Source organism: Meles meles, chromosome 11, assembly GCF_922984935.1.
Source record: "Meles meles chromosome 11, mMelMel3.1 paternal haplotype, whole genome shotgun sequence".
Taxonomy (NCBI): domain Eukaryota; kingdom Metazoa; phylum Chordata; class Mammalia; order Carnivora; family Mustelidae; genus Meles; species Meles meles.
This window is the reverse complement of record NC_060076.1, coordinates 32,636,056-32,649,472: the sequence shown is the minus strand read 5'-3', so window position 1 is coordinate 32,649,472 and position 13,417 is coordinate 32,636,056. Positions and strand designations below refer to the sequence as shown.

Below are 13,417 nucleotides of genomic sequence, written 5' to 3'. Positions count from 1 at the left end.
CTGGTAACACATGGTGGCCTTGTGAGAGAGACAGGAAAGGGGAGTGAGGTTTGAGAGCGTAAGAGGATTGTGGCAGCAGGAATGGGTCAGGGAGGACTTTCTGGTGGAGGGGGCGTTGACACTGGGCACTCTGGACAGGGATGGGAGAAGGGAGGGGATGGAAGAGGACCAGCATTTCTCTGCCTGCTGTGCTTGTGTCTATGTGACTTGATTTCATTCTTCCAACAACCTTGCACGGGGCAGGGGTGGGGGTGGGGGTTGGTGGGGGGGAGGTGGTGACAGAAGCTCAGGGAGCAGAGTCAGGGCAGCCGTGATGTCAGGACCTCAGGCCGCCAGGTCAGGGCAGGTGCGTAAGCATGCTGCAGCTGAGACGAGGTAAGAAACATCCCTCCAGGATCTGAAGAAGAGAAAAGTCCGCTGAGGGACTCAGTGGCCCCTGCCCGAATCCCCGCCCCCAACACGTTCCTTCCTAGACTTCCTAGCTCCACTGTCCTCAGTGGTGCAGAGATAACTGGGGCGTGTCAGAGTTCCTCTGGGTGTGGTTCAGCTCCGCCCCTTTCTGGTCCTTAACCGTGAGTCTATCACTTCCCCCTCCTCCGCTGAGATGTAGCAGACCTCCCCCGCAGCTCCTGCCCCAGGAAACATGGGCAGCGCTCGGCACATGGCAGCACACGGCAGCCCTCGGCGTGTGGTGGCGGATGGCGCCCTTGACTGATAAATTTATTGTGCTAGAGTGCCCTGTCCTCTTGGGGCCCCCTCCTGCCCCCTGCTTCCAGGTTGGCTGGTGACTGGGAGTGCTGGGCATGCCAAACCGCTGTGGTTGCCCTTAGTCCTCAACAGAATTCTCTCTGGGCGGTGGGTCCCGGAGCTAACTGCTGTGTTCCTGGGACTGGAGTCCCGTTCCTCCTGGCAAGGGTCCTGCAGAGCGTACATTCGCTCCCTTTGCTGTTTGCTGGGGAGTGCTTTTCCATTCATTCCTCAGAGAAGGCCCTGAGGCACAGAGGAGGGATGACCTTTGTCCCCAGGGCTGCCCAGCCTGGAGGTGGAGAGCTAGGTCTCTAGCTCAGGACTAGGGCTCTGTCACCATCTCCGGGAAGGGCTTCGTGGCTCCCATCTGTAGCCACCCCTCCAGGACAGGGAGTTTCCCTCTTCTCACAGACCTTCCCCTCCCATCTCTGTCTGGCTTCTCTCTTGGAATCAATCTCACTTCCCTGTCCTCACCCCTTCCAGCCTGCCACCCTGCCAGACACAAGCCATGAGCAGCAAACTGAATCATGGGCTGTCTGAGCACTGAGGGACTTAAAAAGCCAGCCTTCCTCACCTCTTTCCCCATTTAGGGCAGGAGTCCCTGCTACCCCATGCTTCCCCCTAAGTCAGCTTCTCTTGACACCCCTTTCCATTTCTGGAAAGTTCTATCGTGCTGAGTTAGAATTAATGTCCTTATGGTTCTGATCCCTGGCTGTGCATCAGAACTGCGTGTGTGTCTGGGCGGGTGGTGGTGGGGCAGGGATAGGGAGACACTTGCTTCCTGGCTGTATACCTGGACATTCAGATTCAGGGGTCTGGAGTGAGGTTCAAGGGACTGTACTTATGAAAGCTCTGCCGGTGATTCTGATTCACTGCCAGGACCTCTGCTCTAGCCACACCTAAATGCCCAGGTTTCCCAGACTCTGTAATCTTTGTAACCCCTTCTTCCAGGCTTTGGCCCCGGCCAGCCGTTTGCTTGGAGGGCCCTGCCCACACCCCCCACCCTACCTGGCCAATTCCTAACTTCCCCTTCAGGATCAATCCCCAGCTCCTTGTCAGAGCTTCCCTTCTGTTCTCAACTCTCCCCTCTGCCCTCACACGCCACATTCAGCCACACTATTCTGAGTCTGGGTCTCCCCACAGTCCAACAATGAGAGGGTAGGCACTCTGTCTTTTTTCTTCATTTCTGTATCCCTGGGGGTCGGCGGAGGACCTGGTGCACAATAGAGCCTCCGGAAATACATGTGGAATGAACAACTGTGTTTGCGAATGCGAGAGAACCTTTGCCATCTTGAACAGAGCTCAGCCCATGTCACCTTGCTGTCCTGTTTCCCATGCCCTGCCTGTCCTGCCTGCCTTGTCCTGATGCTCAGGTCCCTTAGAGAGCGACTTCCGGCAACCAGCGGGGACATCCTTAGAGAGTCACCGCAGAGGGGCCCCTGCTCCTGGAATGGCAAAGACAGGAACTGCCTGGGGCAGAGGTCTTGTCACCCTGCTGGGGCTCAGCTGGGGAGGAGCTGGGCAGCCCACTGTGGAGTCCTTCACAGCTTCCGGTGGGGCCATCTGCTCTCTGCTCCCATGGCCCGCCCTGGTTCCAGCCTCGCTGGGCCTCTGTCATGCACCCTCCTTGTCTCCTGGTCTAAACCTCAATTCTCAACCCTCAAATCCATGCCCTCTTTGGTGCCAGGGTGAACTCCCCAAAGCACACACTTCTCTTGAGCCTGCTACGCATGAGGGCCCCAGATCCAAGGCCAGACATCTCACTGGAGAGCCGGCTTCCCCACTCTCTGCCTGCCCTGGCTCTGGCCCTCTCTTCTCTCCCTGAACCCTTGAATCCAGGCCCTGACAATACTGTGTCCCTTCTTACCTGGCTCCTCCCTCCACCCCTGTCCACTGTGACTCTCCTCACTCTTTAAGGCCCAGCTTCTGGGAGGTTTCCATTCCTGCTTCTACCCTGGAGATTTTACAGTACAATAACCTGTATTTTCTTTCTCATATGTAAATATTCCATCCTCATTTTGGAAAAATTATGGTTGCGGTGAGCAAAAAAGATAAGGCAATCACCTTTAATACCAACACCCAAAGAAAAGCATTAGTGAGGGGTTGTTCTTTCTCAAAAATTTGAAATTTCGGTGTCGTGAATAACAGCTACCATATGTGGGTTCATACTATGGGCCCGGCTCTGTCCTGAGTGCCTCCACGTGCTTTCTTCCCTGTGAGCAGGCACCATTGTCCCATTTTGCAAAGAGGAAGGTTACACGACTTGCCCAACAAAACGTAGCCAGTAAGCGGAGTACAGAGATTGGACCTAAATTTGATCGTAAGAGCTGAAACATTGAATACCAGGTTATGGTGCCTGTAAGAATCCCTTTTGTTCTAATGGACCAGAGACTTACTCTTTGCATACTAGATTCTGACATAAAGGAAATAATCTTGTTATTAATCAGGATAGTCAAGTCATGCTGCCATAACAAATCAGCTCTAAAAATCTCAGTGGCTGGGTGGTTTCTTGTTCAGACCACAGGGCCAATGCTGGTCCCTTCCATTCACCACCCGCAGCTCCTTGACCTCAGGAAGGGATGAGACTGTGAACATCCCCAAGCCCTGGGCTTAGGAGCTGCTACCTGATCCTGGGTCTAGGGATGGTGTCATGACCTTTGTGCCCACCCACCATCAGGATTTCTGCCAAGATCTTGAAGCTGCGCTGTGTTTCCAACTGTCGGGGGGTTTTGTCTGTTCAGAAGGAACTCACCCCTCTTCTATTTCGCAGGCGCGTAGTACACATCTGGCATTGGATTTATATGGTTTTTACTGAGGACACCGGGGTTCCTTTGTTTACTTGTTCATTCCCTCATCTAAGAGATCTCTATTGATCATGTCCTCTGTGCTGGCCTGGGATGCAGGTCCTTGTGCTTGAACGTCAGCCAAGATGAGCTGAGTCTTACTGTAAACAGAGCAGAATTTCATCACCCCTAGCATGCACCTTGCTCGGGTCCCAGGAGGGTCAGCGATAGCCTACGTATGTAATCAGCAGGTCCAGGCATTTTTCTGGGTTTGTTCAGCGTGTCGTGGACATTTTATTTCCTCCAGTGAAAATCCCTACCATTTTTCCTGCTTTCCTCCCAAGTAAATCCTTTTGGGTCTCGTTTTTCCTCTCTTCAGTCTAAAGAAGCAAAAGTCGAACCCATAAACACTCCTCCAACTCCATCGCCTCCCTCTGAGGATGCAGAACTTTCTGGTGAGCCTGTACCTGAGGGGACTCTGGAAACCACCAACTTGAGCATCGCCGAGCACAGCGGCCTGGAGCAAGGCAAGTCTCCACTGCACCTTCACCCGTGACAGTCTTTTATGAGGTGATGCCTGTGTGCCCAGCCTGCGAGACATATGCCACATAAAGCCTCTCACGGAACCTTCCCCTTGGTCCTTCGAGGAAGGAATTAGAACCATCCTCATTTTATAGACACGATGGGGAAATCAACTCAGAAAAGTTAGGTGACCTAGCTGGGGTTCTTTGGCTTGTAAAGGGCAGACTTGATTTGAACTTGGATACTTGAACTTTTTTTCTTCTTTAAGAGTTTATTTATTTATTTGAGAGAGAGAGTGTGTATGTGTGTGTGCTAGAGTAGGGGAGGGACAGAGGCAGAGGGAGAAGCAGACTCCCTGCTGAGCAGAGAGCCCTATGCAGGGCTTGATCCCAGGACCCTGAGATCATGACCTGAGCCGAAGGCAGACGCTTAACCGACTGAGCCACCCAGGTGTCCCTGAAACTTGAGCTTTTAACCCGCAGACTCTGGAAGGGCTTGAGTTCCAACAGAAAAGCTTGCAGTAATTTACTGTTAATTAAACACCTGCTGTGCACCAAGTGCTCACGTACTTCATCTCCAGTCCCGACAGTCCATGTCCAGGTTGGGATTATTGGCCAATATTTTATGGGTGGAAAAACAGATGCTTGAAAATGTAAGTGACAAGCCCACAGTCACACAGCTATTGAGTGGTGGGATGGACCTCATGCCAGGCCTGACTCCAGAATCCCCACCCTTCCCAGCTTTGTCCTCTAACTCCTGACTCTCAGAGGATGGGATCAGCTCTGAACTCCTATGGGGCCCACAGTGGAAACTGGTGGCTGGAGAGGGACAGGCAGGCACCCACAGGTCAGCAGCAGGCCCTGGGGGTGCTCTGGCCTCCTGTGTCCCCCTCCAGGGCTCTCACCCCTGACCCTTGTCCCCCAACATGTGCAGAGGACACTGGTCAAAACCCAAGATCTGCTGTGACCTCCAGGCAGCGACGTGACGTGTTTCCAAGGCTGAGAGGGGTCTGCACTTCCTGCCCTTTGTCAGAGGCATATTGGCTTCGGACTGAGATTACTGCCCGCGCCAGAGCACCAACATGCAGGGCAGAAAACACAGACAGAAACCTGCTCTGCCCGTGGGAAAGATTGGCTGAGCAAGCTGCCTTTCGTGCGTGTGTGCAGCCTTGATTTTGATGATGCAGGAGATGTAAGGACCCACGACGGACTCGTGCGATATGCCACAAGGAAAGCAGATTTCAGAACTCTGTGTGCTGCCACCCTAACTTTGAATATATTATTTAAATCTATTTATATATAGCCATATGTGTGTGTGTGAGAGAGAGAGAGAGAGAGAGAGAGTGATAGACAACAAAATATTCCAAGTAGTTATCTGGGTGGTAGGATTATGGCTGGCTTTTCTGTCTTTACCTCTGGTTTAACAAGCCTTCTGTAATCCTATGTATCATTCTTCTTCTCAATTCTGCCATCAATAAATGCACATCATTTTAACAACTAAATTGGGAAGTCTCTGGGAGAGAGAAGGTATACAGGACTGAAGAGGAAAAAATTTGTATCATCGTTTAATACCGTCACGGAGTCAGGGTGTTGCCGGGGAAGACTGGGAACAGCAGACAGCTTGGACAGAAGCCCTGCTCAGTCACCTATTTGCTCTTGGGCCTGGGGCACATTGCTTACTATTTCCAAAATTCAGATCTTTTCTTTTTTTTCTTTTTCTTTTTTTTTTAGATTTTATTTATTTATTTGAGAGAGAGAGAGTACGCAAGAGAGCGCAGGGGAGAGGGAGAGGCAGGCTCCCCGCTGAGCAGAGAGCCCAATGCGGGCTGGATCCCAGGACCCTGGGATCATAACCTGAGCTGAAGGCAGACGCTTAGTGGACTGAGCCACCCAGGCGCCCCAAGCTTCAGAGTTTTTACCTGCCCCCTGGGAGTGTTCATGATCCCTGCCTCCCAGGTAGTTTAGAGGGTTGAGCGCAGCCAGGGATGTGCAGGTGGTTTATGGATTGTGAATGCTGTTGTCCTGGGTGGAATTAGGATCTCTGAGGAGGGGCAAGGAGCCAGCAGAGGCCACAGGGCCAGGCTGGAGCCTCTCCTGGACTCGGGGGTGAGTGCCGAGGAGGTGGGAGCCAGTGCAGACAGAGACACCGATCCAGGCACTGGCTCTTCCATTCCCTGGGATCAGCCAGACTCCCTTACTGTCAGAGAAAAGGCCAAACAAACAGCAGAGCTTGCTGAAGTGTTCCTGTTCTTCCTGTCGGATAGACAGCCCAGATGGTGAGGAGGAAGGGGCCTGAACCCTGAGCCCTGTCTCCGTCTGGGGAAAGCTACCTAGTAGTTTCATTCCAAGCTTTCCTGACACCACCTTGGCCCAGGGCACCCCTCCCCCACCCTCCAATTTAGCATCCTCCAAGGAGTGGAGACTCAGAGGTTTGGGGTCGGCCTGCTGTTTGCACAGCACCCCCTGGTGGCCAGATCCGGGAGGACAAGAGAGAGCGGTGATGCGGCCGGGATTGGCGGGGTGGGGGAATCCTTCAGCACCTTCCCCCGCCCACACCGTTCTCACCGTGGGACATGTGTACGCACAGCATGCATGGACCTGGCCTGACACAAGGACAGGCTGACCTGGCTTCAGGACCCCTCCTAGTCACTTACTTTCTGTGGGACCCTGTTCTTCTTCAGCAAAATGGGGTTAATCATAATAAGATACTAATATGTGCATCAGGGCAACACACACGTGCCCTGGGGTGATAGGGAGGAACCTGGAAACGTGGGATCCCTGTCCTGGCTCTGCTCCTCCAGATGTCAGGTGGTGGGAAGGTCCTTGTGGGTAGGACAGGTGGGCAAGTGGGAGGATTAAACGGGGTACTGCATGGGACATGCTTAGCAGGGGACCCAGCCCATGACAGGAGTACATTCATATTAATATAATTTCTTTTTCTTTGCTTTAGGATTCCACTTGTTTTAAATTTTTTAAAAATTTTAAATAGAAATTTAAAAAGATTTTATTTATTTATGTGACAGAGACACAGAGAGGGAACACAATCAGGGGGAGTGGGAGAGGGAGAAGCAGGTCCCCTGATGCGCAGGGAGCCCGATGCAGGGCTCGATTCCAGGACTCTGGGATCATAACCTGAGCCAAAGGCAGATGCTTAACCCACTGAGCCACCCAGGAGCCCCTCCACTTGTTTTTGTTTTTGTTTTTTTAAAGATTTTATCCATTTATTTGACAGAGAGATCACAAGTAGGCAGAGAGGCAGGGGGAAGCAGGCTCCCTGCTGAGCAGAGAGCCCAATGCGGGGCTTGACCCCAGCACCCTGAGATCACGACCCGAGCTGAAGGCAGTGGCTTAACCCACTGAGCCCTCCAGGCGCCCCTCCACTTGTTTTTTAAATTGCAAAAAGATACGTGCTAGTGGTAACAGTTCAAGCAATGCAGAGTTATATGAACCCTCCAAGATCGTAGTTTCCTTACCTGTCCTCTGGAGGAAACCAGTATTTAGCCTTTGGGTTAGCCAACGTTGTATGGTTATCTGCACATGCATATGTTTCCATATATTACACGAGTTATTTAATAATCGTATTAATTGTGTAATGATCATTATATATGTGTGTGTGTGTGTGTGTGTGTCTGTGTGTGTATGATAAAACCTGGCTACTCACAGGATGCCTGGGTGGCTCAGTCAGTTAAGCATCTGCCTTCAGCTCAGGTCATGATTCTGGGGTCCTGGGATCGAGCCCGCCCCATTGGGCTCCCTACTCAGTGGGAAGCCCGCTTTTCCCTCTCCCAGCCCCCTGCTCATGCTCTCCCTCGCTATCTCTCTCTCATAAATATAAAAAATAAAATCTTTAAAAAAAACATGTACACTCACATAGTTTTTTCCCTTTACACATGGAACCACGCTGACAGTGAACATTTATGAATGGCTAACTAAATTGCTAACTCTATTGAGGGACAGTCCTCAGTGCTTTTTCTTGTGTTCACTTCTTGAATCCTTGTAGCGCATAACCTTCCAAACACCCTTGTAAAATAGGAATTATCCTTCCCAATTTATGGATGAGGAACCCGAGGCCCCGGCTGAATGCCTCGCCACAGGTCACGTTCCTAGTACGTGGCAAAGCCGGGTTCCCACCCGCAGGTGGTTCTGGAGCTGACGGAAGCACCGTGTGATACTGCCCTTCAACGTCGGTTTTTCTGCAACTTGGGTTTTTCCCCCTCTTAATTCTGTATTATGGACATCTTTTCAAGTTAATAGGTAAAGAGATGCTTCACTCTTTTCCAAGGTTCCAAAATACAGTCATCAATTACAGAATGCCTATTTCCGTAGGGTCTGGTGAGGTTCTGAATGACACGCTGGAGGGAGTTCATACTATGGACGGTGCCCCTGTTACGGATGGTGACCCTGTTACGGATGGTGCCCCCGTTACGGACGGTGCCCCCGTTACAGATGTTGGTTCGGGGGGTGGAGCCTTCATTCATGTCACTGAAGAGGTGAGTGAGTGGTAAATTTCATTTGCCAAGTCGGTAGTCAGTTTGTTTGCTCGTTTCAGACTTGATGGGAACTTGTACGGGGCATGGTAAAGAATCAAGGGGGTTTTTGCTGAACATCCTTGTATGGAGGAGAGGAGACCACACACCAGGTCAGGGGGAGGAGATGCAGCACAAGCTGGTCCTCACACCTTCCCCGGGGGATGGGTGCCGGGTCCTCCCCATGGTAACCACCTCCCTCCTGCTCATCTGTGAAGACACACAGCCTTTTCCTTTGGAGCCCCTTTTAGACAGAACCAGATTGATTGCACACGTGCGTGTCCACTCCATTGTTGTGTAATTGGGTTTTACACCCATAAAAACAATTTTTTAAAATGTTAGACACAGTAAAGTATGAAATTAAAGCAAACGTCTTCTTTTCACAACAACCTCTGCTAAAACCCCACAGATTCAACTCATGCTTTCTGTTATCGTGGGATGGAACTCAGACACTTCTCATGCTCTCCCAGATGCGACCTGATAATAACCCATTTTCACAGCTTTTTCCAAAGTCTAGTCTAGTATAATATCAAAATTCAACCCTTTGTCTCTCAATTTCCAAGGAACACATATCCAGCTCACACATGGTTTGTAGTGGGGAGAAGGGAGGAGAAGGTCCCTGCACACCGATGATTGTCTCCAAAGGAATCCTTTACCTTTTCCTCTATAGCCCGAAGGCAGGTGGCGGCTAACCTTGATAGAACTGATTTCCTTTCTTGTCTCTTAGTACATCCCACACAAGTGGTCTGGTCCCTCCTTCTGGCATGTGAAGTGTACTTAATTGTAAAATGAATTAATTGTTCTTAATTATACTTTAGTGTAAGGCCTTTGGGACTTAAGCTCCATTTGAGGCAGAGTCTCATTTTAAAATCTGTGACGCCACCTTCTCTTTTTTTGCGGGGTGGGGGGTGGTGGGAGACAATAATTCCGCAAGGATTAATGTTGTAGGGAAAAAGGTTCTGTGGTCAAATACATTTGGGAAATACTGCACTTTATATCCTCCTTATGATCGTCCCCTTATAAATCCTGCAGCAAGGAAATCTACCTTTGATCAGCTTAGTGGTTTTAGTATCCAAAAGAGCTACTTTTTGTGAAACAAAACAATATAAAATGATCCCTGCATCCTCCAAATTTAAAAGAAAAAAAACAACCTTTGGAAACTGAGATATAACACAGTTTGATGCCACTCGCAACCAAACTGCTGTATCCCTTTCATGCATCGGCCGTGTAGCATTTCCCAAGGAAACTGAGTCACAGGGAGAGACGAATCATGGGGGGTCAGTCTGGAGAAGCCTGGGGAGATCAGAGTCGTTGCCTGCATCTCTCTGAATCTCTGTCGGGGGCTAAGGCTTTCGACTTGTTTTTATGGCTCCTGGATGGGCCCCTGGGGGAGGTCGCAGGGACACAGATGTGTCTAGACAGAGGTGTGTGGAGCTGGAGTGGGCTGACCCAGGAGACAGGGATCTCCCGGTCACTGGGCATGTGCAAGCAGATACTTGGAATCAAACAGGAGATCCATTGCCTTGCAATCTCTCCTGTCCCTGGGATTCTGGGATTCTGTCCTGGTGTGGGGGTGACGTCACAGATAAGAAAGCGCTGTGAGAGAAGGAAGTTACAGAAATACAAGCTGACGGAGAGGGGTGTGAGCAGTCTGATCCGTCCAGCCATAGGCACACTGGTCAGAGCCACGGGATCAGTGACATGGTCCCTCACGATGCTTTTGTTTCAGACTGTGCATGCTGAGGAAGGTTTGGCGGCCACAGCAGCAGTCGGGGAGGCCGAGCTGCCCCCCAGCCCCACTGGGGAAGCAGAGGCCAGCAGTGTGCCCACCGGGGGGCCAGCCCTGTCCTTGTCCACTGAAGACACAGGGGAAGGAGTCACTCTGGTGAGTAGCTCAGAGCTTATGCCGTTTCTGGGGGAGGGCGGCCATCTCGGGTGGGAGCGGTCACTGGTCTTCCTTCTCAGTCTGTGGAATGCAGAGTGGGGGCCTTGTTGGGTCCAGTCCGAGTGGACACTGATTTGGAGGCTGAGGGCTCTGCTGCATCAGTCAGCAGCTGTTTGTGAAGTGATGTCTTATGCTGGGCACAGGCAAATAGGATAGACCAGTTCCTGGGGACAGAGCTCTAAGAGGTGCAACAGGAGAAGCACCGAAAGGGGCCCAGAACCCAGACATGGGGGTCCTGGAAGCCTTCTTAGGGAAGGGATGCCAAAAGCGAGCCCATGGGGATGCCCGGAAGGAGCCCGGCAGGTGGGAGTGAGACAGGTTCCAGGAGGCAGGCCAGCAGGAGCAGAGGCCTGGAGGGATCAACAGGAACATGCATGGGGCATGTGTGAGCAAGAGGGGCAGGGAATGTGGCCAGAGAGGCCCCTGAGACCCAGGGAGCCACGCTTTGGAGCTGGAGTGTGTTCAGAAGTGGCGAGTCACTGAAGGGCTAGTGGCCTTGTCAGAATAGGGCTTAGAAGGTGGAGAAAGGGTGGGAGAAGCAAGCCTGGAGGCTGAGGCCTGGGATCAGAGGCTGTCATGGTCTGGGCACCAGGTGGTATTGGGTTGCTCTGGGTTTGGTCAGTGATGTCATATCCCGCCATGAGTCTCGGTGAGTAAGGGCTTGTAAGGCACCCGGTGGATCTGTCTGAATGGCTGCTGGTGACTGTAGGGAAGGCAGGGTTAGGGACATGGGAGGTGTCGAAGGAGAGTGAGACGAGCAAGCTGTCAGTGAGGGCAGCCAACTCCTCTAACAAGAAAGAAGGCTGGGCATTGCAAGCCCCGGGTTTTGTCCCAGCACCGTGATTGGGGTGTTTGGTGAGAGCCCTCCTTCTGGGAAGAGCAGAAGGGAGAAGGCAGGGACGGTGGTGCACGGCACCAAAGGTGACAGTGAGGGATGGAGTGAACCACGTAGGTGGCATGCTTGCCCAGGGCTCACGCCTCGAGCGGTGTGCAAGGCGTGGGTTTCTGTGTGGGTGCCATGTTCAGGGCATTAGCATGAGGTGAGGTCTGGTGCCTTGAGGGCCAGGAAGTGCCAGCAGGCAGGCACTCACAGGGCCCGGGCAGTCTGCTGCCTCCGGCTCCCTCATGATGTCTTCCTGCTCAGGGTGCAGACGCTGAAGAAGGCTCGGCAGCTGGGGAGACCGGCAGCACCGCTGGGGAAGTGGCGGCCAGCAGTGTACCCGCAGGCGGAGTGACCCCATCCATGCCCATCCAGGACGCCAGGGAAGGGATTACATGGGTAAGGGGTGCGAAGTGCCCCAGTGCTGAGTTCGCAGCTGGGCGGGTCCTGACCTTCTCCGAGGACCCATCTTCATTCTGCTCACACACCCAAAGGAGCCTGAATGGGGCACTTCTCTGAAGGGGAGCTGGCCAAGGCCGGGGTATGCGTGTGCTAGAGCCCAGCTGGCTTGGGGACTTCATGGGCTGACAGCCCTAGCAGGCCAGTGGGGAACCTGGTTGGGGGGATGTGGAGAGCCAGCGAGTGGGGACAGTTTCAGGGGCCCACCACGTCCACCAATGGTGGGTCAGGAGCCAAGGTGGGGGAGCCTGGATGTGGGCGGGACAGTTAACGGTGGGCACAGCCATGGCCGATTTCTGGACACAAGCACAAGCTGCCAGAGGGCGGAGGGAGATCAGGGTCAAGGGCAGGGCCAGGCCTCCTCAACCTTCTTCTTAGGCAGCATGGAGATAGTGTTCCCAGCTTGTGAAGGTCGGATGCAAATATTTCAGGACATGTGGCAGGTCTGTCCCTAAAAGGTCATTACAGTGGCAGTCCTGCAAGTTCTTCAGACTCAGACTCAAACCTGGACCCCCCTGTCCACTGTTGTGTCCCCACCTCTAATGACTGGGACCATTGCCCCCTAGTTGGCCAATCAGAATTCTCTTCCATCTTCTTTACTCCCCATATCCTGTCAAGCATCAGGTCTTGTTGTTTTTCTATCTAAATCCACTGTGCTCCTGCCTCCTTCTCCCCTTCCCTAGTGCCAGCCTGTGGACCGAGACAGCATGTCCCCAGTCCAGACAACAGCTGAGGCCCCGGCCCGGGCTCATGTCCTCCATCCTCTCCCCAACTCCTCCTGTGGGGGCAGCCCTCTGCTTGGAGCTTCCCATTGCCGTTGCTTTTCGAGTCACAAGGATTTTCAGGATCTGGCCCGGCCAGCCTTGGTGACCACATCTTGGATCACTGTCTCCCCGGCTCTCAGTGCTCGCACCTGACTGATCTTACTTCAGTTTCTTGAACATGCCCAGACCTTCTCCTCTCTGCCTCGAACCTCTTCTTCCCTCTGCCCTGCCCTTAATCTTGGCTTAGCCTTCAAAGTTCAGCTCAAATACCACTTTGTCAAGGAAATACCATCCCAGGAGCACCCGGGTGGCTCGTCAGACTCTTACCAGCCAAAGCACTGGGCAGCGGGGTGCCTTGGGGGTGTCTGGGGGACGAGTGCCCTGACCTGAGAGGTGCACTCCAGCCTGGGGTTCCGGGGCTCTGTGGGCCAAGGTGGGTCTTGCACGAGCAAAGCTATGGCCATGTGAGTTATCTATCTGGTGGCCCAGCGGCTTCCTATCCTGCAGCCATACACCTGCTGAAGCAGGGCGGGTAGAAGAAGGGGCCGATTCATGCCATTTTTGTTTCAGGGTGCGGCCGGGGAGGCAATGGTCACAATACCAGCAGCTGCAGCGGAAGTGGCCCCCAGCACTTCGGAGGAAGAGGAGACTCGCGGTGTCCCCACCGGTGGCCCGGCCCCCCCCACACCTACAGCGGCCGCTGAGCAAGCAGTCGCTTCTGTAAGTGTCTCCTGGCATTTTCTGTCTGGCTCACGGCAGGGAGAGGGGTCAGCGTCCTGGGACAGGAGCAGT

The 13,417-nt window shown here is 52.9% G+C and overlaps 1 protein-coding gene across 1 annotated transcript in view; it reads left to right on the top strand.

Moving 5' to 3' along the window:
* The window catches only part of COL15A1 (collagen type XV alpha 1 chain), a 101,130-nt gene that overhangs the window by 42,075 nt on the left and 45,638 nt on the right, over positions 1 to 13,417 (top strand). The window contains exons 6-10 of the mRNA XM_046023530.1: positions 3,910 to 4,057; positions 8,378 to 8,541; positions 10,307 to 10,462; positions 11,667 to 11,801; positions 13,196 to 13,345. Coding sequence (XP_045879486.1) covers positions 3,910 to 4,057; positions 8,378 to 8,541; positions 10,307 to 10,462; positions 11,667 to 11,801; positions 13,196 to 13,345 — 753 coding nt within the window. The remainder of the gene's footprint in view (positions 1 to 3,909; positions 4,058 to 8,377; positions 8,542 to 10,306; positions 10,463 to 11,666; positions 11,802 to 13,195; positions 13,346 to 13,417) is intronic.